This window comes from Erinaceus europaeus, chromosome 12 (genome assembly GCF_950295315.1).
Source record: "Erinaceus europaeus chromosome 12, mEriEur2.1, whole genome shotgun sequence".
Taxonomy (NCBI): Eukaryota; Metazoa; Chordata; class Mammalia; order Eulipotyphla; family Erinaceidae; genus Erinaceus; species Erinaceus europaeus.
This window is the reverse complement of record NC_080173.1, coordinates 93,903,046-93,926,287: the sequence shown is the minus strand read 5'-3', so window position 1 is coordinate 93,926,287 and position 23,242 is coordinate 93,903,046. Positions and strand designations below refer to the sequence as shown.

Genomic DNA, 23,242 nt, shown 5'->3' with positions numbered 1-23,242 from the left:
GGTGTGAGTGACCTAGCTGCCTCATCACAACAGCTGGCTGCCTTGTCATGACAGCTGGCTGCAGTCCCAGCCCCAGGGGAAGAATGAATGACTATCTGAACTTCCTCTGGGGGCAGGAAACAGTTAACATTGTAGCAGCTGCAGTCATCGAGGCGTGGCTCTGTTGTCTGACTAGGCACTGACTTGAGCTGCTACACAGACGCTGGGTTCAGGGGCAGAGGAAGGGCAGCTCAGGTGGGCAGAGTCTTCCAGATGTCAGAGTTAGAGCTGATGGTTCCCGGGCCACTGCCTGGGATCACTACTCACCCTCTGCTCACTCTCAGCACAGATTCTGGGCCAACTGACCCAGCAAGAGAGGAGGACATGGCTCCCCTGGGTAACTCCCAGGGGGAGCTGGAGGGACAGGGCAATGGCTCTACAGAGCAGGGGGCTCCTGGCGGTGACTTGGAGGAGGAGATTCTCTGTGACTTCTGCCTGGGGGACAGCAAGGTGAGGGCAGTGAAGTCCTGCCTGACGTGTATGGTCAACTACTGTGAGGAGCACCTCCGGCCACACCAGGAGAACAGCAAACTGCACAGCCACGAGTTGGCCGAGCCAGTGAAGGATCAGGACCTTCGCATCTGCCCTGTCCACCACAGCCCCCTGGTCGCCTTCTGCTGCCCTGACCGGCAGTGCGTCTGCCAGGAGTGTGGCCAGGCTGAGCACAAGGGCCATGCCTTGGTGTCGCTGGATGCTGCTCGCAGGGACAAGGAGGCAAGTGCCGGGGTCCGATCCGGGAAAGGGAGGTGGGGAGACACGTGGCCAGGTAGAGGCTGGGCTCCTGCCACTGCCCCCGGAGCTGGCGACTTCACTTCTGTGCCCTGAGTTTACCTTAGTGCCTGACCATTTGTTCCAAGTGAATATCTATTGCACAGGGCTTTGGAAACTGAAGTGGGTGGGGCTGGGTGGGGTGGTGGCACACCAGGCTAAGCACACATACCACTAGGCACAAGGACCTGGGTTTGAGTCCCCACTCCTCACCTGCAGGGGGAATGCTTCATGGGCAGTGAAGCAGTTGTGCAGGTCTGCCTCTCTCTCCCACTCTGTCTTTCCCTCGTCTCTCAATTCCTTTTGGTCTTGTCAAATTAAAGAACATTAAAACAAACAAAGAAACAACCACCACAACCACAACCACAACCACAACCACCACAACAAAAAATGTCGAGTGGGAGCAGTAGACTTGTAGTGCTGACACCTAGCCCTAGTGATAACCCTGGTGGCAAAAATAAATAAGTAAATAAACAAGTAAATAAGTAAATAAATAAATAAATAAGTGAAAGAAACTGCAGTAGGTTTAAAAAAATTTTTTTTCCCCTCTCAGCCCTGTTGTTCCTGTGTCTGGGTCTGTTTGTCTCTCTTGTTTGCTGGTTCTCTGCTGTTTCTCACTCACAATGTCTGGTGATAGGAGTGGGGATACAGAAGGTGAGGCCCCCAAGTGGTGTTTCCCTGGCTGGGTCAGTGTAGCATATCTACTAACAACCAAGAAATGTGGGGCTGGGCAAGAGAAAAGAACGAAACCTTTCCCTTCATTTCTCTTCTGCCCTGTACTCCAAGCAACAAAACAAAACAGACAACAACAACAACAACAAACTCCTGGTATGAAATTTAAGCTCTCGAAAAGTACTAAGATCACACCGAATTTGAAACTTACTCCAAGTACTAAGCCAAGGAGGGTTTAACTTGGGGAAAATGAAAACCCTTCATCAGATAAAGGTCTCAGGAGAGACGGAGAAAACCTGTGATCACAGCCTGTAATTTTATTCCTGTCAGATAAGGAAATTGTTTCTAGAACAACTAGATTTTGTCTACACTGGAGCTGGAAGCCTAGAGAAGTTCTTGGGAATGGATTTAGCAACTTCACTTCTCTTACTTTGACTTTCTCAGCAGGAAAGTGCAGTTGGCTTGTCCTTGTCCCTTACCTATTCCTGGCTGTTCCCAGTATGATGCATTGCACAAGACCTCTCCAGGGATTCACACACACACACACACACACACACACACACACACACACACACACACACACACACACACGGCAACTTCCTGACCCAGAGTTCCTGGGCAGCAGGGGAAGAAAGTTTCCGCAAAAGGCAGCTTACTAGCTGGGCCTGTCCTCCACGCCCTTCCTTCCTCGGGCACAGATATTGACCCAGTGAAATTGCCCCGGGGCCAGGAGAACTCTGTATTCCAGATGCTGACAAATTACCCTTCGCCCTGGAAGTCACTTGCCAACTGTTTTCAGCATCTCCAGTGTCACTGAGTGTCCTGCCAGAAGAACAAGCCTCTGTCACTCCTTTCCCTACTCCTATGACCATTAAGAGCCACAGTACTGGGGCCTGAGGGTGGGGGTGGGGGCAGCTCAGTGTCTGCACATCTGCCTTGCAAGCGTGAGCCTCTGGATTTGGTGCCCCTACACCACATGAGGACAACAAAGAGAACTTGCAGAATTACCTCAACCTCAACAGTTCCATCTATTGAAGGAAAAATTCCACACAATTGGGGGAATTTTTTTTTTTTTTAAATGAGTAATGCCAGATGCTAAATGCTTTCCGGGGGTTTTTGTTGTCGTCGTTCAATTCTCAGATAACTTTATACATGTCCCAACATAGCTGTGATAGACAATAAAGTGGGAGGTAAAGTGTAGCTTCTCCTTCCTCTTTTTTTTCTCCTTCCTCCTCTTCTTCTCCTCCTCTTCCTCCTCCTTCTTCTTCTCTTCTTCTTCTTTTTGCCTCTAGGCCTGCACGATGAATCCACTGCTCCTGGAGGTTATTTTTCCCATTTTTGTTGCCCTTGTTGTTGTTATTGTTGCCACTGCTGTTGTTGGATGGGACAGAGAGAAGTGGAGAGAGAAGAGGGAAGACAGAGAGGGGGAGAGAAAGACAGACACCTGCAGACCTGCTTCACTGCTTGTGAAGTGACCCCCCCTTCTGCAGGTGGGGGCCAGGGCCTTGAACCTGGGTCCCTGCGCATTTTAAGGTGAGCACTTAAGCAGGTGCATCACTGCCTGACTAGCCGGTGAATTCTATCAGAGGGGGAAGGGGAAAGCAAAGCAAAGGAAGAGAAAACAAAACCAGTGACTGACCCTTTAGATGCGTATCAGATGGGTTTAAATAGGGGCTGGAAATAGTTGGATTTCTCTGAAGGCTCTTCTTACCAGCTACCACATTAACAGAGGCTTTCTATGGGATGTGAAAAGGTCTGTTTGGGGAACGGGAAATACCTAGTCTTTCTTTTGCTACAGACTTTCTACAAATGTAACTGTCTGGCCCCTTGGTGTCTGGAGGAAAGCAATGTACCTATGACATAGATCTTCATGGTTTATTATTATTTTTATTCAACAGACAGTTGTTTCTTTCTCTCTGTTTAAAAAATATTTTTATTGGGAGCTGGGCAGTAGCACACTTGGTTAAGCTCACATAATACGAAGTGCAAGGGCCGGCACAAGGATCCTGGTTTGAGCCCCCGGCTTCCCACCTGCAGGGGGTGTCGCTTCACAGGTGATGAAGTAGGTCTGCACATTTTTTCTTTGTATCTTCCTCTCCCCTCTCAATTTCTCTCTGTCTTATCCAACAACAACAATAACAGCAGCTGCAACAACAACAATAATAGCAATAACAACAATGGACAAAGATGGCCGCCAGGAGCAGGGGACTCATGGTGCAGGCACCCAGCCCCAGCCATAATCCTGGAGGCAGAAAGAAAAAAAAATTATTGGATAGAAATAGAGATAAATTGAGAAAGGAGGGGTAAATAGAGAGGAAGAGAGACAGACAGACACCTGCAGCCCTGTCTCACCACTCATGAATCTTTCCCCCTACAGATGGGGACCAGGGGCTTGAACTTGGGCCTTTGTGCACAGTAATGTATGTGCTTAACCAGGTGCGGCACCAGTGAGAGGGGAGAGGGAGACAGAGGGAGAGAGAAAGAGAGACACCTGCAGACCTACTTTGCTGCTTGTGAAGCGTCCTCCTAGCAGGTGGGGGGCGGAGGCTTGAACCCGGGTCCTTTCCGTTAATACTATGTGGGCTTAACCGGGTGCACCGTGGCCCGGCCCTGCCCCCCATGACTTTCTTCATCTGCGTTTTCCTTCCCTTGTTTCTGCTTTCCTTTCCTGGTGCCATCAGTGATGCCAGGGGCCTCCCTCGAAGCAGCCGGAGCCTGCTGTTTCACTGAGGGCTGAGGGCGAGGTTGGAGTCTATACACGTGACCTTTATTGCTGACTTGAAAAACCACACATACATCTTTATATCACAGAAGAAAGACCCTCCTGTGTTCCCCTCAAAAATCTTACAAGCCTGCCTCAAGATTGCTGTGCAGATAGAACAGCAGCTGGGCGAAGGACTCTGGGAGAGTTCTGGGTGCTGTGAAATGATACTCTGCAGTGCCAACAGCTCTTACCCCAGCTGTTGTGACGGTGCTCCACCCACAACCTCTATTTTCTGGTCTGCCTTAGAGAACTCTGTCCTTTATGTCCTCTAGTGCCTTGGTGCCTTGTTTTCAGCTCAGAGAACAAGATTCTTCTTCTCCTCCTCCTCCTCCTCCTCCTCCTTCTTCTTTTTTGCCTCCAGGGTATCACCGGGGCTGGGTGCCTGCATTATAAATCCACAGTTCCTGTAGCCATCTTTTCGACTTTTTTTTTTTTTAATATGGGACAGAGAGAAATGGAGAGAGGAGGGGAAGACAGCGAGGGAGAAAGAAAGACACCTGCAGACCTGCTTCACTGCTGGTGAAACGACTCCCCTGCAGGTGGGGAGCTAGGGACTCAAACCAGGGTACCTGAGCTTCGTATTATGGGCACTTAACCCGGTGTGCTACCACCCGGCCCCCAGCAAGCTTATTCTGTGAGTACAGCTACATTTTCCAAGTGATCCAAAAAATCTTTAGAGATTTCTAGTAAGGAACTCAAGAGTCCAGCTCAGAAGTCAAGAGTCCAGCTCATGATACCTCAGTGAGGCTGCAGCTACCACCTGGACTGTTTTGAAAGTGTTACTGGACACAGTGAGGGGTCCTGAAGCCCATTTTTACCTTCGGCGACTTGAGCCTGTGGGAGTTTCTTGCTGAAGGTCACTTTGATTCGTGTCAAGGGCCAACTGCTCAGGCAGGCGAGTTGCGTGTTGGACGCTGCAAATGGCACGTCTACCAGGACACAAAGCAGCTGAGATTCTGCACTGGCTTCCCAGTACAGTACAACTTGCCCCTCCACAAGTTCTCGTTGTCTCTAGAGACACCAGTGGACAAAATTAGGAGGTGAGTTTTGATTATTGGCTTTAATCACCTGAGCTTACTAATGGAAACTCAGCTCTTCCTCATGGGGACATCAGTGCTACCCTTGGCCCCCAGGCTACTCACCCTTTGCTGTTTTGACATGTGGCTTTTTCTGCTGGTTGCAGACTCTCACCTTCTCAAATCTGTGGTTTACTGATGCAGACATCAGATGGTTTGTGTGTGCCTGTGTGCGTGTGTGTGTGTGTGTGTGTGTGCGCGTGTGCATGTGCATGTGCATGTGTGTGTGTGTGCGCGCGTGTGTATAAGGGTTGTAAAACTTATATTCTTTCTGGAACTGCTTTCCAGTTCATTCTGACCCACAAAGGGCTTCTATTTTTTCCACTTTTCTCAAATTTATCAAACATGTACAGCATTACTATTATTATTATTATTCTTTTACAAAGATAGGGCCTCACACATACATTTTCACTGTTCCAGGCCTCTGTTTTGTTCATTCATTCATTCACTCATTCATTCATTCAGAAAGGCGGAGAGAGAGAGAGAGAAAACACAGCATCAGAATTTCCTCCAGTGCTATAGCACCTTTCATGTGTGTTCAGGCTTAAAGACGAATCTCATCTGTGGCAAGGCACCTTGCCCTACCCAGTGAGCTACCTGACTGCCCCTAGCACAGTGTTGTACTTTTTTTTTTTTTTCCTTCATTTTGGTTCTTAAGATATTATTGTGGGGGGGGGGACTTAGTGCCTGCACAATAATTCTTGGTAGCCTTTTCTTTTCTCTTTTAAGTATTTATTTATTCCCTTTTGTTGCCCTTGTTGTTTTATTGTTGTAGCTATTATTATTATTGCTATTAATGTCATCATTGTTGGATAGGACAGAGAGAAATGGAGAGAGGAGGGGAAGACAGAGAGGCGGAGAGAAAGACAGACACCTGCAGACCTGCTTCCCTGCCTGTGAAGTGACTCCCCCTGCAGGTGGGGAACTGGGGGCTTGAACCGGATCCTACAACGGTCCTTGCACTTTGTGCCACCTGCCATTAACCCATTGTGCTACTGGCCGACTCCCAGCCTTTTCTTTACTATGAGAGAGAGAGAGAGAGAGAGAGAGAGAGAGAGAGAGAGAGGAGAACCTGCAGTACTGCTCTAATCTTTGTAAATCCCTCCTCCCCCTTGTAGGTGGGGAGGTGAGGATTAGGGCATTGAATCCAAGTCTCTATGCATGGTTTTGTGTGCATTATATTAGGTACCTCACATCCCGCCCAGCAAGCATTATCAAGTACTTCCTTTGCGCTTGGTGCAAAGCTATACCATCTGGAATCCGGAAGTGTGGATTCCAGTCAGGAAGCCAAGACACGTTCCATAGCTCCCTAGTGTACCAAAGGGCAAGGCAGCCAAATGCCACAGATTCCAAGGAGGAGTAGGTAGTGGGTGTGAGGTCAGAGGAGGGTTCTTGGAGGGAAGACCTAAGTGGAGTCCTGCCTTAGATCTTGATGTTTAACAGTGACACTCAACCTCAGGATAGTTCAGGCCTGCTTGCTGAAGGTGGACACAGTCCCCTTGTAAAACAAGGGCCAAGTTCCTGGAAGCCACGAGTATCTATGCCTGTCTGGGAGCAGTTAGCCTGCCCTGATCATAGCCAGTTTGCTGAGCACCAAAGGGTAGAGGATTTCTTCTGGAAAGTATAAAGAACTCCTTGGTCTCAGTATTAAATAACTTTTGTTGTTGTTGTTGTTTTACCCTTAAGTATTCTATCAGGCCATGTCTATGTCTCAGAAGCAGGTGTCTGTCTTATTGGACTGGACTGGCATGGAGTAGGCGCTGACCAGTTAACAGAAGGAGAAGTAAGGAGCTGACTCTCCTCTCTCTGAGGTTATAGTTTGCACCACTGCTCCCTGGCCACTGAGCTCTGGGTGCCATCTTTGCCCTGTAGACAGAAACAAGAATATTTCTGTGAAAGGGGACCTGAATCAGAGGAAGAAGGAACTACTTTGATAAGGATCCTACAATCAGCAGAGTTAGGCGGTGGCACACCTGGTTAAGTGCTCACATGACAAGGACCCAGGTTCAAACCCTTGGTCCCTACCTGCAGGGAGAAAGCTTCACGAGTGGCGAAGCAAGGCTGCAGGTGTCTCTCTGTCTCTATCCAATAATAAAATAAATTAAAAAAAAATGTTGACATTAAGGCTTTGGAAAAAAAAAGGATCAGGGCCAGGTGGTGGTGCATATGTTGCAATGAGCAAGGACCTGGGTTTGAGCCCCTGGTCCCCACCTGCAGGGTGGAAGCTTTACAAGTAGTGAAGCTGGGCTGCAGGTGTCTCTCTCTGTCTCTTCTCTGTCTCTCCCTTCCTCTCCATTTTTGACTGTCTATCCAATTAATAAATAAAGAGTTAAAAAAAAAAAGGATCACACAGTCAGTCAGCGAGTGCCGGGTCTTCAGGGCACAGCCTTTTTGCACAACACGTGATGCCCCCTTGCTGCAGGAGGCAGGACTCTGGAGCTTTCCTTATAAGGCTGTCCCGGCTCCTGGACACCACTTGACCTGCTTCTGTGCAGAGTCCAGCCTGGTCTATGATGTGCACAGGGCTGACATCATGGGAAGCTCTGAAACCAGAGTCTGAGGCACCCAGTCCTGTTCTAAGAAGAGGAGTAACTGGAGGTACTGGTTCTCCAGGGTGGCCCCACCTCTTTGGCAGTCAGGAGTGTCTTCCTTGGGGTGACTTACTCAGGTGGCTATTAAGTACTTAGGAACCCTTTTTCCCCCTTTTATGGCAGTTTGAAGACCATGGAGAAAGTACAGTCACTGGATATTTCCTACATGTCTCCCTCTAGCTTTGGCTAATGCCAGGCTGACTGCTTTTATACAATCTCATGTCTGAGCCTGTTGCTAGGATACTCTGTTGTGTCTTATAGAGCTTTAAACTCATGCTTCTCCTACTCCCTTGGAGGAGGCCCCTGTACAAGACAGACCAGGATCCCATGATTGCCACCAGATATGCCAGGCCACCACTCCCAGGCACTGCCTTTTCCCCTTCTTCACCTCTGGACAACAGAGCTCAGGTCTCAGGGGTAGGCCACTCAAGAGATTCCCTTGGCTTCATGTCAAGCACCTAAGCCTGAACAAACATGACTTGCCTTCTGCAAAGTGTCCTTGGGCACCCGTCCCCTGCCTGCCCTTGCCTCCCTCACTGTGGGGACCCAGAGTCCTCCTAGGTTTCAGTAGGGAGAAAGGGAGAGACACTTCATTGATGGCCTTTGAGTTCTATTATGGTTTAATGACTCAGAGCTTCAGATGCAGACATAAGCTATTAAAAGCAACGAAAAGCTATTCTATTTTCTTTTCTGTCTCATGTCTTGGAAGAAGCAGGAGAGTAACCAGGCCTTTGAACTCTGCAAAGGCTTACATTTTACATATTGGCAGGCTTCTTGGCAGAAAGTGCTTAAGGAGTCCCAGGAGGCGAGAGAGAAGCTGGCCAGTGGGGTCAGAGCAGGCAGACCTGAGGTTCTCAGGCAGACACTCATCTGGGCTGGCAGAGCTCACTCGATCTTACTTCAGGACTAAATGAGAGTTTTTACTTACTTCCTTCTATTTTTTTTTGTTGTTGTTGGGTAGAGACAGTGAGAGAAATTGAGAGGGGAGGGGGAGATAGAAAAGGAAAGGAAAAAAAAAAGCTTCTGATGGTAAACAGCAGCAACGGCAATGATGGAAAAACCTAACATTGACGAAACACTTGGCTGTGTTTCCAGGTGAAGCCTCAGCTATTCCAAAGAAAACTTGGACCTCCAGCATTAACCCTAAGCCTGTGCTCTTTCTTAGGGCTACTGGGGTAGATGGCTGGGGCTCAGCTTCAATCATCAACTAAGTGACCTTGAGTAGATGACTCCCTTGTTTCACCTGTGAAGTGGAGATAATGACATTTACTTCGTGTGGGTGTGTGTGATGAGGATGATATCAGGAGATTCATGGACATGCTTGAAACGCCAACTTGCAGGCCCAGGTTTTGTGCTTATGTTAATTTAGCCAATTCATGCTCTTGAAGTGGGAAAGAAAAAGAGAGAATGTTCAAACAAAGAAAGAGTTAACTAACCAAACTGTAGGAAGGAGGGAAGTCCCATCCCTGGCATTAAGCCTGCCCCCCCCTGCCATTGATCTATCTTCTTTCTACCTCAAATCACCCCTGCCTGCAGGGTAACATTAATCCCACTGGCTAAAACCCTCACAACAGTTGCTAAGGAAGCTTCCACCTTCCCAGTGTGCTTTGCTTTTCTCCACCCCCTTTCCTAGCCATTTCCGTTTCTGACTTGCCACTTCTGGTTTTATCCTAAAAAGCCACTTCTGTTTCTGGTTTCTCTCTCTTCTACGTCCCTACCTAGAAGAGGTCAGGCGTGCAGACCCGGAGGCGGACGCTGGCCATTGCGGCTGGCTCCGCATGGCTTAACCTGCTGCACCCACGCCTGACTCTGGGGCCCCCTGCATGAATAAAGATTTGTACTGCTACTGCCACGAGCTTGGTTCCTGGGTCATCTATCTCCCACGTTGCTGAGTGAGTAGCAGCACAGGCTGAGTCCAGTTGAGTTCTCTCCAACCCAGAGAGCGCGCACCCAGGGAAGAGGCACCCCGGGAAGAGGTACCCCACACTAGCCCAGCAGTCCCAGATACCAGGAGGCCTTGAGAAAGGAAGCCCCCCATCCCCACCCCAGGCACCCAGTGGCACATCCTGTCCTGACTGGCCATGAAACTTCAAAGTCCAGAACCTTTCCCTGGACACAGCTATGCAGGAAAAGATCACAGTAACTAAGGCAATCAGACTCTGAGCAGTGGGTACCAGTCCCACCCTTAACCTTGCAGCTTCTGCTTCTGTGATGAGGCGGCTTTCTGCTCTCAGCCCTGCAGCCGCCCCTGTAAGCCTGTAGCTTCCCTTTGTTTAGAATTGTTTTAAGAGCCTGGGCTCTTTTCTGTGGCCCATTAACATAAATAAAGTTTCTCCTTGTTGCCTCCATCCATCGGCTGGCCTGAGTCTTGAACCTGTAACACGTCAACCCCAGGAGAAGCATAGTTTACTGACTCACTAGGCCTTTATTTGAAATGATCCAGGCTGATTTCTGTGAGCACTTTCCCATGGTCCAGCTCTCCTTTCCATGGAAGAAGTGTGTGTGTTACCATTGCTCCTGATGTCCTACTGTGTGAATTGGGCTCCTTCTGTCTTAACATTCTTGTTCCTTCTTTTTAGGCTGAGCTTCGATGCACACAGTCTGACCTGAACCGGAAACTCCAGTTGAATGAAAATGCCATCGCCAGGCTCCAAGCCAACCACAAGTCTGTTTTGGTAAGGCTGGTCTGGGCCACCTGCTGGACTTTAGCACGTCTGGTATCTGAGACAGGTTCAGTCAGGTCTAGCTGGGGGGCATAGGGCATGATGTCTGCAGGTTAAACTTTTATATCGGGGGGGGTCCATGGGGTTTCTTAGCAAATGAGAATGATACAGATACAGATATAGTTTCACCATAAATAAAAAAAAATGTTCAAAATTGGCCAGCATTTGTTTTCTAATAGTAAGGAGTAGAAGCAAACCTAGTCCTACAATAACAACATTCTTATTTTCACATTTGCATATGCTTCCTTTCTCTCTCTCTCTTCTTTTTTTTTTTTTTTTTTTTTGACCTGGAGAAAAGAATGTGTCTGGGAGTGGAGAGTGGTGTTTAGCTAGAATACTGGAATCAGGCATAATTTTGGCTCCTTCATGCATATGAATCTCACCAGTCCCATGTCCTTCCAGCAGAAAAACATTACTGAGAGCTGTTGTATTAGTGGACGTACTTGATGAGGCCAGAGGAATGCTAGGCGACATTGTTTTGGTTTCTGGCCATTTTTCATATGAACTAAGTGGACCTAAAACAAACATCTCCACATATGCATCTCATTGGCGCATGACAAACTAATAACTACCATGCAGAAGAGAATAGAAAACACTCACCCATGACAGTGAGTCACCAGGAATAATCCTATTCGTTCACCCATCCATGCATCTGTTTACCCAACCAGCCACATCTAATACATGTGTTTATTTCAATACACTTTCTTCCTCCTTGGTGTCTATAACAAACTGATATCTGAAGGATGGACATCTTACCACCATAATTTTATGAGAAAGAAAAAAGAAAATTGGTAATACTTTGAAAGTCTAATAAACCTTCAGGGGACTGACATCTAGGCTCTGTAGATAATCAGGAGAACCATTTGAGAGAGCATCTTGCCTCTTTTCAACTCTTGACTTTCAGACACTTGGATTCTACTGTGTTCTTCTCTGAGGTGCTTGGTAATGGGGGTGGGGTGGTGATCACTCCCCTAGTGTACAAGGGTCATATAGATACTGAGACACCATGTGTCTGGTGCCTGCAGATTGATGGTGGGTGAACCCATTTCCCGTTTGTTCCCAAATTGTTGTCTCCTTGACCCCAGAATAATTCAGGTCTTTGATAGACTCATGCGTCTTTTTCATTAACTTTGGATAGTCAGAGAACTTGTAGCCTCTCCGATTTCTGTTATTTGTCACCATTTGGACTGTAAATTATATCCTCGGCACTTTTTACTTCAGTGCAAGCAAGAGTGTTTCTCTTCTCTTGGGAAGGCTTATAAGAGAAAGTTTACCTGTGAGAGTAAAGGTGTTGATTCACCAGCATTATTCAAGAGCTTGTAAAAATGACAGTGATTGAAAGCATCCCAGAAAGTTGTTCCCTCTGTGAACAAATGCCATCCTGTCAACCCTTATCACATAACTTGTGTCACCCACAAGGTCATCTTTCTAGACAGCATGTGCATGACAGAGGCACGATACGTTTCGCCACATCTTTCCTTCTGACTATCGCAGGGAGCAGCTTCACCGGGCACAAAGAAATTCTAGGAAACTCATGTATGCTACTGACTTGTTCAAAAACGCTCTATTATAAGTTTACCATGGGAGGGAGTCGGACATGGGAGGGAGTGCAGCGGGTTAAGCGCAGGTGGCACAAAGTGCAAGGACCGGCGTACGGATCCTGGTTTGAGCCCCTGGCTCCCCACCTGCAGGGGAGTCGCTTCACAGACAGTGAAGCAGGTCTGAAGGTGTCTGTCTTTCTCTCCCCCTCTCTGTCTTCCCCTCCTCTCTCCATTTCTCTCTGTCCTATCCAACAACGACCATCAATAATAACTACAACAATAAAACAAGGGCAACAAAAGTGGAATAAATAAATAAATATTAAAAAAGAATAAATTTACCATGGAAAGCATGACTCTCAGGTATGTTGGATACCTGCATTACCCTGATAATGAAACTGACTTTTAGAAAATTTGACTTGTTATTTCCACACTGAGCTGGAAGAGGATTCTGAGATCATGTAACTACCGCCCTCATTACAAGGATGTGGAGAGTAGCTAGTGATGGTTTACTCATTCTTTCATCATATAGATGAGAAGACGAGTTTCTGATGGGCGAATATTTATACCATGGAGAGTAAATCCTTTTGTTCAGGAATCCAGGAATCGTATGAAGCTAAAAGATTCCTTTTACAATAAAAAAAATCACTGTAATTTATAAGATTCTAAGTATATTTCTTCCTTCCCTCCTTATTTCTTTCTTCCTTCCTTACTTCTCTTCCTTCTTCCTTCCTTATTTCTCTTTATTTTTCCTCCCTCTCTCCCTCCCTCCCTCCCTCCCTTCCTTCTTTCTCCAGGGTTATCACTGGGGCTCAGTGCTAGTACTATGAATCCACTGTTCCTGGCGTCCATTTTTTCCATTTTATTGGATAGGACAGAGAGAACTTGAGAGGAGCGGAGGAGATAGGGAGAGAGACAGAGATACATCTTCCGTTCTGTTTCACCACTTGTGAAGGTCCACCCTGCAGGTGAAGTGCTTTATACTACGTCAGCTTAACTGAGTGCACCACTGCCTGGCCCCATAAGTGTATTTCTTTCAAAGAGACTTACATGTTTACTAGTCAGAGAGAGAACCAGAGCATCGTGCTGGCATATTTGGTGCCAGAGATCAAGCCAGCGACCTTACACCTGCTGGTTTTGCACTCAGCTGCGGTGCCGCCTCCCTCACCCCTCCAGCCCACCAGGCTTACTATTTGATGCTTTGAGCTCTGATCAAGTTGGACGCCTTGCCAATAGTCTCTGTGCTCCTCTCCCTGCAGGTGTCCGTGTCAGAGGTGAAGGTGGTGGCCGAGGAGCAGTTTGGGGAACTCCTTGCTGCCGTGAGGAAGGCCCAGGCTGACGTGATGCTCTTCTTGGAGGAGAAGGAGCAAGCGGCTTTGAACCAGGCTAATGGCATCAAGACCCACCTGGAGCACAGGAGCACGGAGATGGAGAGGACCAGGCAGGAGCTGGAGAAGATCGCTTCCCTGGGCAACACTGTCTTATTCTTGGAGGTACAGGCGGGAGAGGGGTTTAGGGGCGATGGGAGGTGGGGCCCAGCATGCGGTGAATACCAGGGTGGGGGGGGCACCCACAGTCTGCTGGGCTCGTGGCAAATGTGGGAATGGAGCTACTCTTTGATACTGGGGGTACCTGAGAAAGTGTGGAGACAGTGAAACAGGTCCTTAAAAAAACAAGTATTTATTTATTCCCTTTTGTTGCCCTTGTTGTTTTATTGTTGTAGTTATTCTTGATGTCATTGTTGGATAGGTCAGAGAGAAATGGAGAGAGGTGGGGAAGACAGAGAGGGGGAGAGAAAGATGGACACCTTTATACCTGCTTAACCGCTTGTGAAACAACTTCCCTGTAGGTAGGGAGCCGGGGGCTCAAACCTGGATCGTTATGCCGGACCTTGCACTTTGTGCCACCTGCGGTTAACTCGCTGCTCCACTACCCAATCCCCAAAAAACAATTTTTTAAAAATCATCTTTATAGACACATCCAGAAATCAAGAAGGTGGGGGGGTTTACACTGGGGCTTGGTGTCTGCACAATGATTCCACCATTCCTGGTGGCTCTTTATTTTTCATTTTCCTTTCTGGTGGCTCTTTATTTTTCCATTTTCCTTTCCTTTCCTTTCCTTTCCTTTCCTTTCCTTTCCTTTCCTTTCCTTTCCTTTCCTTTCCTTTCCTTTCCTTTCCATTTTTTATTTTTCCCTTTTGTTGCCCTTGTTGTTTATTATTGTTGTTGATGTTGTTGTTGGATAGGACAGAGAGATATGGAGAGAGGGGAGGGGAAGACAGACAGGGAGAGAGGAAGACAGACACCTGCAGACCTGCTTCACCGCCTGTGAAGCGACTCCCTTCAGGTGGGGAGCTGGGGGCTCCAACCAGGATCCTTACACCGGTCCGGTCCTCGCTCCTTGCGCCTCGTGCGCTTAACCCGCTGCTCTACCGTCTGACTCCCTTCCTTTTATTTTCTGAGACAGGGAGAGGGAGGGAGGGGAAGAAAGAGGTCAATAACACTTCTCCATCTGTCATGAAGCTTCTCCATGGCAGGTGGAGACTGGGGGGTTTGAACCCGGATCCTCTTGCATAGCAATGTATTTGCTGGCAGGAGCACTGCCCAAAGGCCTGATTCTTCTCTTTTCTAATGATGCAAAAGGGAGAACAGGGAACTGCTGTCCTTCCTTAGTTGCTGATAAACTGAAAACAGTGTCTGAGTTAGGCTCACACACCTGGTCAACACGGCAATTAAGGAGGAGGAATCTGGACGGTTCAAGTAGGCTCCAAGGGGGAATCCCTGAGCTGGGTGCAAACTCCACCATCCCGAGCACTCCAAAGGGCTCTTCAGCTTTTAGCAAGTCGCTTGACCTTTTTAGGTGTTGGACTCATTTATTAGACAACCGGCTCAGAGTCAAGAACCTCCAGTGCTTCTTCACCTGTAAGATTCCTAATTACAAACATCTTTTTCTCTTGATCGCACTTTTGAATAAATTCCATGTAGTGAGACCCTAACAAAGTGGGGAAAAATGTGTGATACAGAAAAATAAGAAAGAAAAGAAAATCCGTATTTCCGTTGTCCAGTGACAACCTTAGTCATCCACTTAATAGAGGAAAGAAAAGCAGAAAAAGACAAAAAACAAACAAACAAACAAACAAACAACAACAAAACTACTCAAACCAACAAATACCTTTCTGGACTTTTTTTTTTTTTTTTTTTTGCTGCTTGATGTTAGAATAAAGAAAATATGAATAAAATTTGACTTCCTATGCCAAGCATTTCCTTGAAGTTTTCCATCAAATAGAGAAATATTTTCTTATTTTCTGTTCTTCTTTTATAGCTTTAACACACACACACACACACACACACACACACACACACACACACACACACACGTTAATAAGGGGAGTCGGGCGGTAGCGCAGCGGGTTAAGTGCACATGGCTGGCGCGCAAAGTACAAGGACCAGTGGAAGGATCCTGGTTCAAGCCCCCGGCTCCCCACCTGCAGGGGAGTCGCTTCACAGGCGGTGAAGCAGGACTGCAGGTGTCTATCTTTCTCTCCCCCGTCTGTCTTCCCCTCCTCTCTCCACTTCTCTCTGTCCTATCCAACCAACAACGACATCAATAACAAACAATAATAACTACAACAATAAAAAAACAACAAGGGCAACAAAAGAGAATAAATAAATATTTAACAAAAAAACTTAAAAAAATAGCTGTAATAAGGAAGGTTTTGCAGTGGCTAGAACGTTAAACTTGCAAACACGAGGTTCTCAAGTTCTGGCCTTGGTTCCCAAGTGCCAGAGTGATGCTTTGGCTCTCTCTCTCTCTCTCCCTCTCCCTCTCCCTCTCCCTCTCCCTCTCCCTCTCCCTCTCCCTCTTTTTCTCTCTGTCTCATAAATAAATAAGTAAATCTTAAAAACTTTAATTTTATAAGATGTATTTTTAAAGTATTTATTTATTTTCCCTTCTGTTGCCCTTGTTGTTTTTGTTGTTTTTGATGTCATCATTGTTGGATAGGACAGAGAGAAATGGAGAGAGGAGGGGAAGACAGAGAGGGGCAGAGAAAGACAGACACCTGCAGACCTGCTTCACCGCCTGTGAAGCGACTCCCCTGCAGGTGGGGAGCTGGGGGCTCTATCCGGGATCCTTATGCCGGCCCTTGTGCTTTGCGCCACATGCACTTAACCCAATGCACTACCACCGGACTCCCTTTATAAGCTGTATTTTAGTTTAAAGTAATTTATTTTTGGTTAAAGATAATTTCCTTCTCCCTGTGTTGTTAGCTAATTGAAACTATGTATTATGTAACCCATCCGTCGCCTCACTGATAGGAAATACTACATTTATCATATTTATCACAAAAGTTTCCCTTCCTAAGTTGTCTGTTGTATCCAGTGCCCTCTTTAATGTTCCAGTTGTATTTGAATTTTGATGTTAGGTCTAAAACATAACTTTTCCTAATCATTACTTTGGTTTGAAGCTTTAGCAGCTTACTGTGAATATCTTTGTGGAAACACTTTCAAAATTCTGAAACACAGTAAAAGGATAGACTATAGTATTAAATAGACAAGGAAGAGGAAGTATTCCTGTATATGGTCTATTCATGGACCTTGTGAGGTCTAGACCAGCTTCTCCAGTTCTAACTGAATTGTGCGTATGTTGGTGACACACACACACACACACACACACACACACACACACACACACAGAGTTATACACACATTTAGACATTTAAAAGAAAGTTCAGCTCCTGTCATAAGGGTGTGCATTGCAGCTATGACAGCTAGAACATCTCAAACTCTGTCCTGTTTCCCTTTTCTGAAGGAATATTGCAAGTTTAAAAACACAGAAGACAGCTCCTCCCCTAGTATTTACATAGGGTTCAAGGACAAGCTCTCTGGCATTCGCAAGGCCATCACTGACTCCACTGTCCACTTAATCCGGTTGCTGGAGGGTTACAAGGAGAAGCTCCAGGAGTTTGCCAAAGAGGGTAAGATACTTTCTGGCCTGTGGGCTGTGGGTGTGGCATGCTCACAGGGTACAGGGAGGGAGATTCAGTCAGGGGGGACTATCTCCTTCTCAAAGCCACCCTTCAGCTAGACTTTATCATTTAGCCCAGTTATTGTTGATTAATGAACACGTATCTTGGTGAGTGAATTTGATGCTTGAGACCCAGAGGAGGTAAATTCATTGCACTCGTTGTTGTTGTTGTTGTTGTTTGTTTTGGGCAGAGCAAGGACCGTGAGTGCGTCTGATTTCCTTACTCAGGTAGAGAGAGGGAAAGACCTCAGCACCTCCTGTGTGGTTAAACCTGGGCTGAGTGTGCATGGCAAGTTGTGCACTCTGCCTGGTGAGCTGCCTCCCTGGCCAGCGTTGCATCATGTAATTGACTGACATTTCCCCTTTTTTAAAAAAAATCATTTAAAAAATTTATTATAGATATATATTTGATAGAGACAGCCAGAAATTGAGAAGAAAGTGGAGACAGAGAGGGAGAGAGACAGACAGACACCTGCAGCCCTGCTTCATCACTCGCAAAGCTTTCCTCCTGCAGGAAAACCCCTGGGGGACAAGTGGCTCAAACCTGGGTCCTTGTGCATTGTAACATGTGCGCTCAACCGGGTACTGCACCACCCCGCCCTTTGATGGACATTTCTTTTTTTTTTTTTTTTGCCCCTTTTTAAAATTGTTGTTGTAGTTATTGTTGTTTTTGATGTAGTCATTGTTAGAACAGAGAGAAATGGAGAGAGGAGGGGAAGACAGAGGGGAGACAGAAAGATAGACACCTGAGGACCACTTGTGAAGTGACTCCCCTGCAAGTGGGGAGTCGGGGGCTCGAACCCGGCGGGATTCTTACGGCGGTCCTTGCACTTTGCGCCATGTGTACTTAATTCGCTGTGCTACTGGCCGACTCCCGATGAACATTTCTATGACTAGCTTCAGAGGTTGCTGGTGTCTGTCCATATTTTTTAAGTGAAACCTACAAGAGAAATATGGTTCATTGAACTAACTTATTCTTCTGAGACATAAGGAGGCTTCAGCACCTACTTCCTCCAGGAAGGCCCAGGGAAAGTCTGCTTCTGAGGTTCTCCTGAGCACCAGGATGAATGTGCATTTACAATTCTCTGATTTTCTAGAAGAATACGACATCAGAACTCAAGTCTCTGCCTTTGTCGAGCGCAAGTATCGAACCTCAAAACCTGAGCCCACAACCAGGCAACAATTCCTCCAATGTAAGTTATAAACAGCTCCTCCTTCCTCACAGATGGATGCCGACATAATGCTTTGTGGAAATAAGACCACTGTCTCTCACAGAGGTTTCAGGTTCTTTCTTTTCTTTTCTTTCCTTTCTTTTTCTTTCTTTCTTTTTTTAAAAAGCCAAGCTGAGAGAAGCTTTTTTTAAGATTTAAAAAATTTATTTATTCCTTTTTGTTGCCCTTGTTGTTTTATTGTTGTAGCTATTATTGTTGTTATTGATGTCATTGTTGTTGGACAGGACAGAGAGAAATAGAGAGAGGAGGGAAGACAGAGAGGAGGAGAGAAAGATAGACACCTGCAGACCTGCTTCACCGCCTGTGAAGCGACTCCCCTGCAGGTGGGGAGCCGGGGGCTCGAACCGGGACCCTTATGCTGGTCCTTGCTTTTTGCACCACGTGCACTTAACCCGATGTGCTACCGCCCGATTCCCCGGTTTCAGATTCTTACAACCTCAGATTCTTACAACCTTTTTTTTTCTCTTTTTTTAGATAGAACAGAGAGAAATGGAGAGAGGAGGGGAAGACAGAGGGGGGAGAGAAAGACAGACACCTGCAGACCTGCTTTACCGCCTGTGAAGCGACTCTCCTGCAGGTGGGGAGCTGGGGGGCTCAAACTGGGATCCATACGCTGGTTCTTGCGCTCTGCACCACGTGCGCTTAACTCACTGCGCTACTGCCTGACTCCCCTATTTAATTTTTTGTTTGTTTTCACCAGAGTGCTGCTCAGCTCTGATTTACAGTAGTGCTGGGGGATGTAGTCTCAGATCTCCAGGACCTCAGTCATGAATTCTGTTGCAAAAATCACTGTTTTCCCTTGGACCATACATTTGCAATATATTTTTTTTTAAAGGAGTCTACTAGCAACAGTGGACTTCCTTTTTTTTTTCTTCTTCTTCTCTTTTCAGTTTTTATTTATTTAACATTGGAGAGGGAAAGAGACAGAGACACCTGCAGCCCTACTTCACCACTCATGAAGCTTTCCCCCTGCAGGTGGGGGTCAGGGGCTTGAACCTGGGTCCTTGTGCACTGCAGCGTGTGGACTTAATCAGGTGCACCAGTGCCTGGCCCCATTTGCAATTTCTTTTCTTCTTCCTTTCTTTCTTTGTTTTTGCAATTTTTAATTTTATTTAGAAACATTTCACATATACAAGTACTTTGCCCAAGTAGGACAAAGAATTCTTATCTACTTTTCATTCAGTTCTCTACACATTAGGGCTTTATATGAGTACACTAGTCAAAACAAGGGAGTGGACATTACTACAATGTTATTAACTCGTCACAGAATTTATTCACGTTTCACTAGATGTTCCACTAATGCCCACACAGCTGCAGACCACACACCTTGGTGCTCAGCTTATACTCAGTTTTCCTTTTGACTCTTTGGAATACTGAGTCCTTATCTCCCTTCAGAATATGGTCTCATAGGTTACTAGTATGTTCCCTTACCCAGACACGAAGGAGTTTGGAAAGCTCCTTCTAAGGCAAAACTAAAACAATTTAAGTAGGGTTTAGCACATTGACTCATTTGGCAAATATATATTGAATGTCTCTGAGCAAAACCTCAGGATAGAGTCCTATTGGAAATGTGGAGGACAAGCATGGGAATATCACACAGATTACAGGCTGTTACACACTGTGATGATGCAGTGAAGTTTCACACACCAGGGTGCTTTGAGAGGAAGTGATGGAAGGCCTCTGACATTTCAGTAGAGGAGAGCCTCTCAGAGATGGTGAACTCTCCGGAGCAATCTGAAGGGATACATAGGTACTACTCCGAACACAGGTTAGGGTAACAATCATGTGGTGGAAAGAATGGTCTATGTCAGATTCCTCAATGGATGGGTTTGAGTTGGGGTAATTAATCAAAGAGGAGAGGGCAGGAGTTGAGAACTAGAGGCACAGGTAAGAGCCACTTATGCAAATGGTCATGCAAATTGACTCTCAAGTCGGAGGCTCTGAGGTCACAGGGTCAATCCCCTGCACCATCATAAGCCAGAGCTGAGCAATGTTCTGGCCTCTCTGTATCCTTCTCATTAATAAAATAAAATAGAATTTAAAAGATATAGAGAGAGAGAGACATTTTGGAAGTAATATGAGGAGCGACTTGAGGAACTGTGCAGATAGAGAATACGGAAAGTTACTCTCTGAAACTGGTAAGAGAATATGTCTGGGGGGACATTTCAGTGGTTCACAAGGCTAAATGCTGGTCAATGATTAGTCACCAAAATGAATGAGTGAGTGAGTGCACGAATGAATCAAATGTGGGAAAGTGAGTGCTTATTCTCCCAAAGCTGTGACAATGCTGGGAAAAAATAGTGCCTGGCTTTCAGTACTTCATTTATTGAATGAATGAGCGGATCAATGGGTTTTCTTTCTTGCTCGGGTTCAGCAAACAATAAATACAGCGTGTATCCAGCAATTTGCACTTCAGAAAAGAAGGAAGGAGAAAATCTGGTATTCTCTTTCTTGGTTTTCACTCACCTCTTTTTCCAGGGGGGGATTGGGGAGGTGACTGCTTTTTCATACTTTGGAAACTGACTGGGTTTGAAGTGTGGCGTTTAAATCAGATGTTGGTTGCTGATCTCTCCTCTGGTTTTCCACTCAGACGCTTGCGATATCACGCTCGACCCAGATACAGCGCACAGGTACCTCCGGCTGCAGGAAGACAACCGCAAGGTCACCAACACTACGCCCTGGGAGCACCCCTACCCAGACCTCCCCAGTCGGTTTGTGCACTGGCGGCAAGTGCTGTCCCAGCAGAGCCTGTACCTGCACCGCTACTATTTTGAGGTCGAGATCACTGGGGCAGGCACCTATGTTGGCCTAACTTGCAAAGGCATAGACCGGAAAGGGGAGGGACGCAACGGTTGCATTTCCGGAAACAATTTCTCTTGGAGTCTCCATTGGAATGGGAAGGAGTTCACAGCCTGGCACAGTGACACAGAGACTCCACTCAAAGCAAGCCCTTACCGAAGGTTGGGGATCTATGTCGACTTCCAGGGAGGGAGTCTGTCCTTCTACGGTGTAGAGCCGGATGCCATGACCCTTGTTCACAAATTTGACTGTAAGTTTTCAGAGCCAGTCTACCCAGCCTTCTGGCTTTCCAAGAAGGAAAACGCCATCCGGATAGTGGATCTGGGAGAAGAGCCTGAGAAGCCAGCATCGACCTCAGGGCAAGCTGCTCCCTAGACCCTGCTGCCTTATTCTCTGTGTGTCAGCCATTCTAAGATGCCTGTATTCTTCACCATCTGCTCATGACATTCTCTATCAGGTTGACAGGAGATAAGTGTCCAGACTTGATAACCAAGCCTCTTCAGGGTGATGGAAAACACTGTGGAGTAATGATAATAAATTGCTTTCTTGTGTTGTATGTCCCAGATGCTGTTCTGACTGCTTCCTGCGTATTCATTTACTTAATCTGCTGTCTGCTCCCTGAGCTAGGTATTCACACAAGCCCCATTTTGCAGATGGAGAAACCAAGGCGGTTAACTAGTTTTCTCTGGTGACACAGTGAATGAATAACAGAGTTGGGACTCCAATCTGAGAGAGTTGGCATGAAAGTTTTGACTAGTACCCCATGCTGCCTTGCTTACTAGCTCAATGGGGTTGTATATAATGGATTAAATTACACTATGAACTGTAAGACTTAACTATATATACTTGGCCATGGAACATCAAAGCCCTCTCTCAGAGTTTGCACCTGTCTCTGCATCTCCCTGTCTCACTGGGCCATGGAGTTGTACAAGGGCAACTACATCACACAGCAGCCCATCCTAATTTTGGACAGCTGGGATTATAACAAATATCTGAATGGAGGCCAAGTCTTGGTCCCTCTGGCCTTTGGGGAAATGTCTCATTTCTCTGTTCTGAACTCCGTTAGGTTTTTTATTTGATTTCATCGCCAAAGGACAGATCTTCAATTATCTGAAGGCAAAAGGCTTGTGCACATCCTTCTGGGGAGAATCCTTAAAAATTCATTTATTTGTTAAGCGCACTTGGCTCGAAGAGCAAGGGTCAAAAAGATCCCTGTTGGAGCCCTGGCTCCCCACCTGTCGGGGGATCACTTCACAAGCAGTGAAGCAGGTCTGCAGGTGTCTATCTTTCTCTCCTCATCTCTGTCTTGCCCTCTCCATTTCTCTCTGTCCTATCCAACAACAATAACAGCAATAACAATAACAACAAAATGGAAAAAAATGGCCGTCAGGAGCAGTGGATTTGTAGTGCAGGCATCAAGCCCCAGCAATAACTGTGGAGGCAAAAAAAAAAAAAATGAGTAGAGACAGAGAGAAAGGTGGCATAAAGAGGGAGGGAGGGAGACAGAGAGAGAGATAGAGAGAGATATTGCAGTCCTAGAGCTTCCTCTGGTGCTGTGGTGCTGTGGCCCAACTTGTGCTGCTAATAACATATGTGTACACAGATCTTTTTGGATGGGTGTGTTGAGTTCCTTAGGATATATCCCCAGGAGAGGAATTGCAGGATCATAGGGTAGGTCCATTTCTAGCCTTCTGAGAGTTCTCTCAATATATATTATTTGATAAAGATTTTTCAAAATATATTTGTTCATTTATTTTGGGCACAGACAGAGAAATTGAGATGGGAAGGGGAGATAGAGATGGAGTGAACAAAGATACCACCTGCCCTGCTTCATAGCTGTGTGCACCTAACGAGGTATGCCATTTCCTGGTCCCAACACATTTTTTTTATTAGTGAGTTAATATTGATTCACAAAATCACAAGACAACAGGGGTACAATTTCCCATCTTTCTCACCACCTGAGTTCTGTGTTCACATTCCCTTTATTGGAAACTGCAGTAGTTCTCCCAAGATCA

General features: G+C 46.4%; 1 protein-coding gene across 2 annotated transcripts; it reads left to right on the top strand.

The window, feature by feature from the left end:
• Window positions 1-170: 170 nt before the first annotated feature.
• TRIM16 (tripartite motif containing 16) lies at window positions 171-21,790 on the top strand. Of its 2 annotated transcripts, none has more exons than XM_060204522.1 (6): window positions 171-753; window positions 10,490-10,585; window positions 13,431-13,664; window positions 16,981-17,146; window positions 18,297-18,389; window positions 21,019-21,790. In XM_060204522.1, exons 1-6 carry the CDS (start codon window positions 253-255, stop codon window positions 21,600-21,602), a joined length of 1,674 nt encoding a protein of 557 aa, XP_060060505.1. In that variant the 5' UTR covers window positions 171-252; the 3' UTR covers window positions 21,603-21,790. The 2 variants fall into 2 exon arrangements, with proteins under 2 accessions (XP_060060505.1, XP_007519247.1); XM_007519185.3 differs by having other exon boundaries at window positions 173-753; window positions 18,294-18,389.
• Window positions 21,791-23,242: the final 1,452 nt, after the last annotated feature.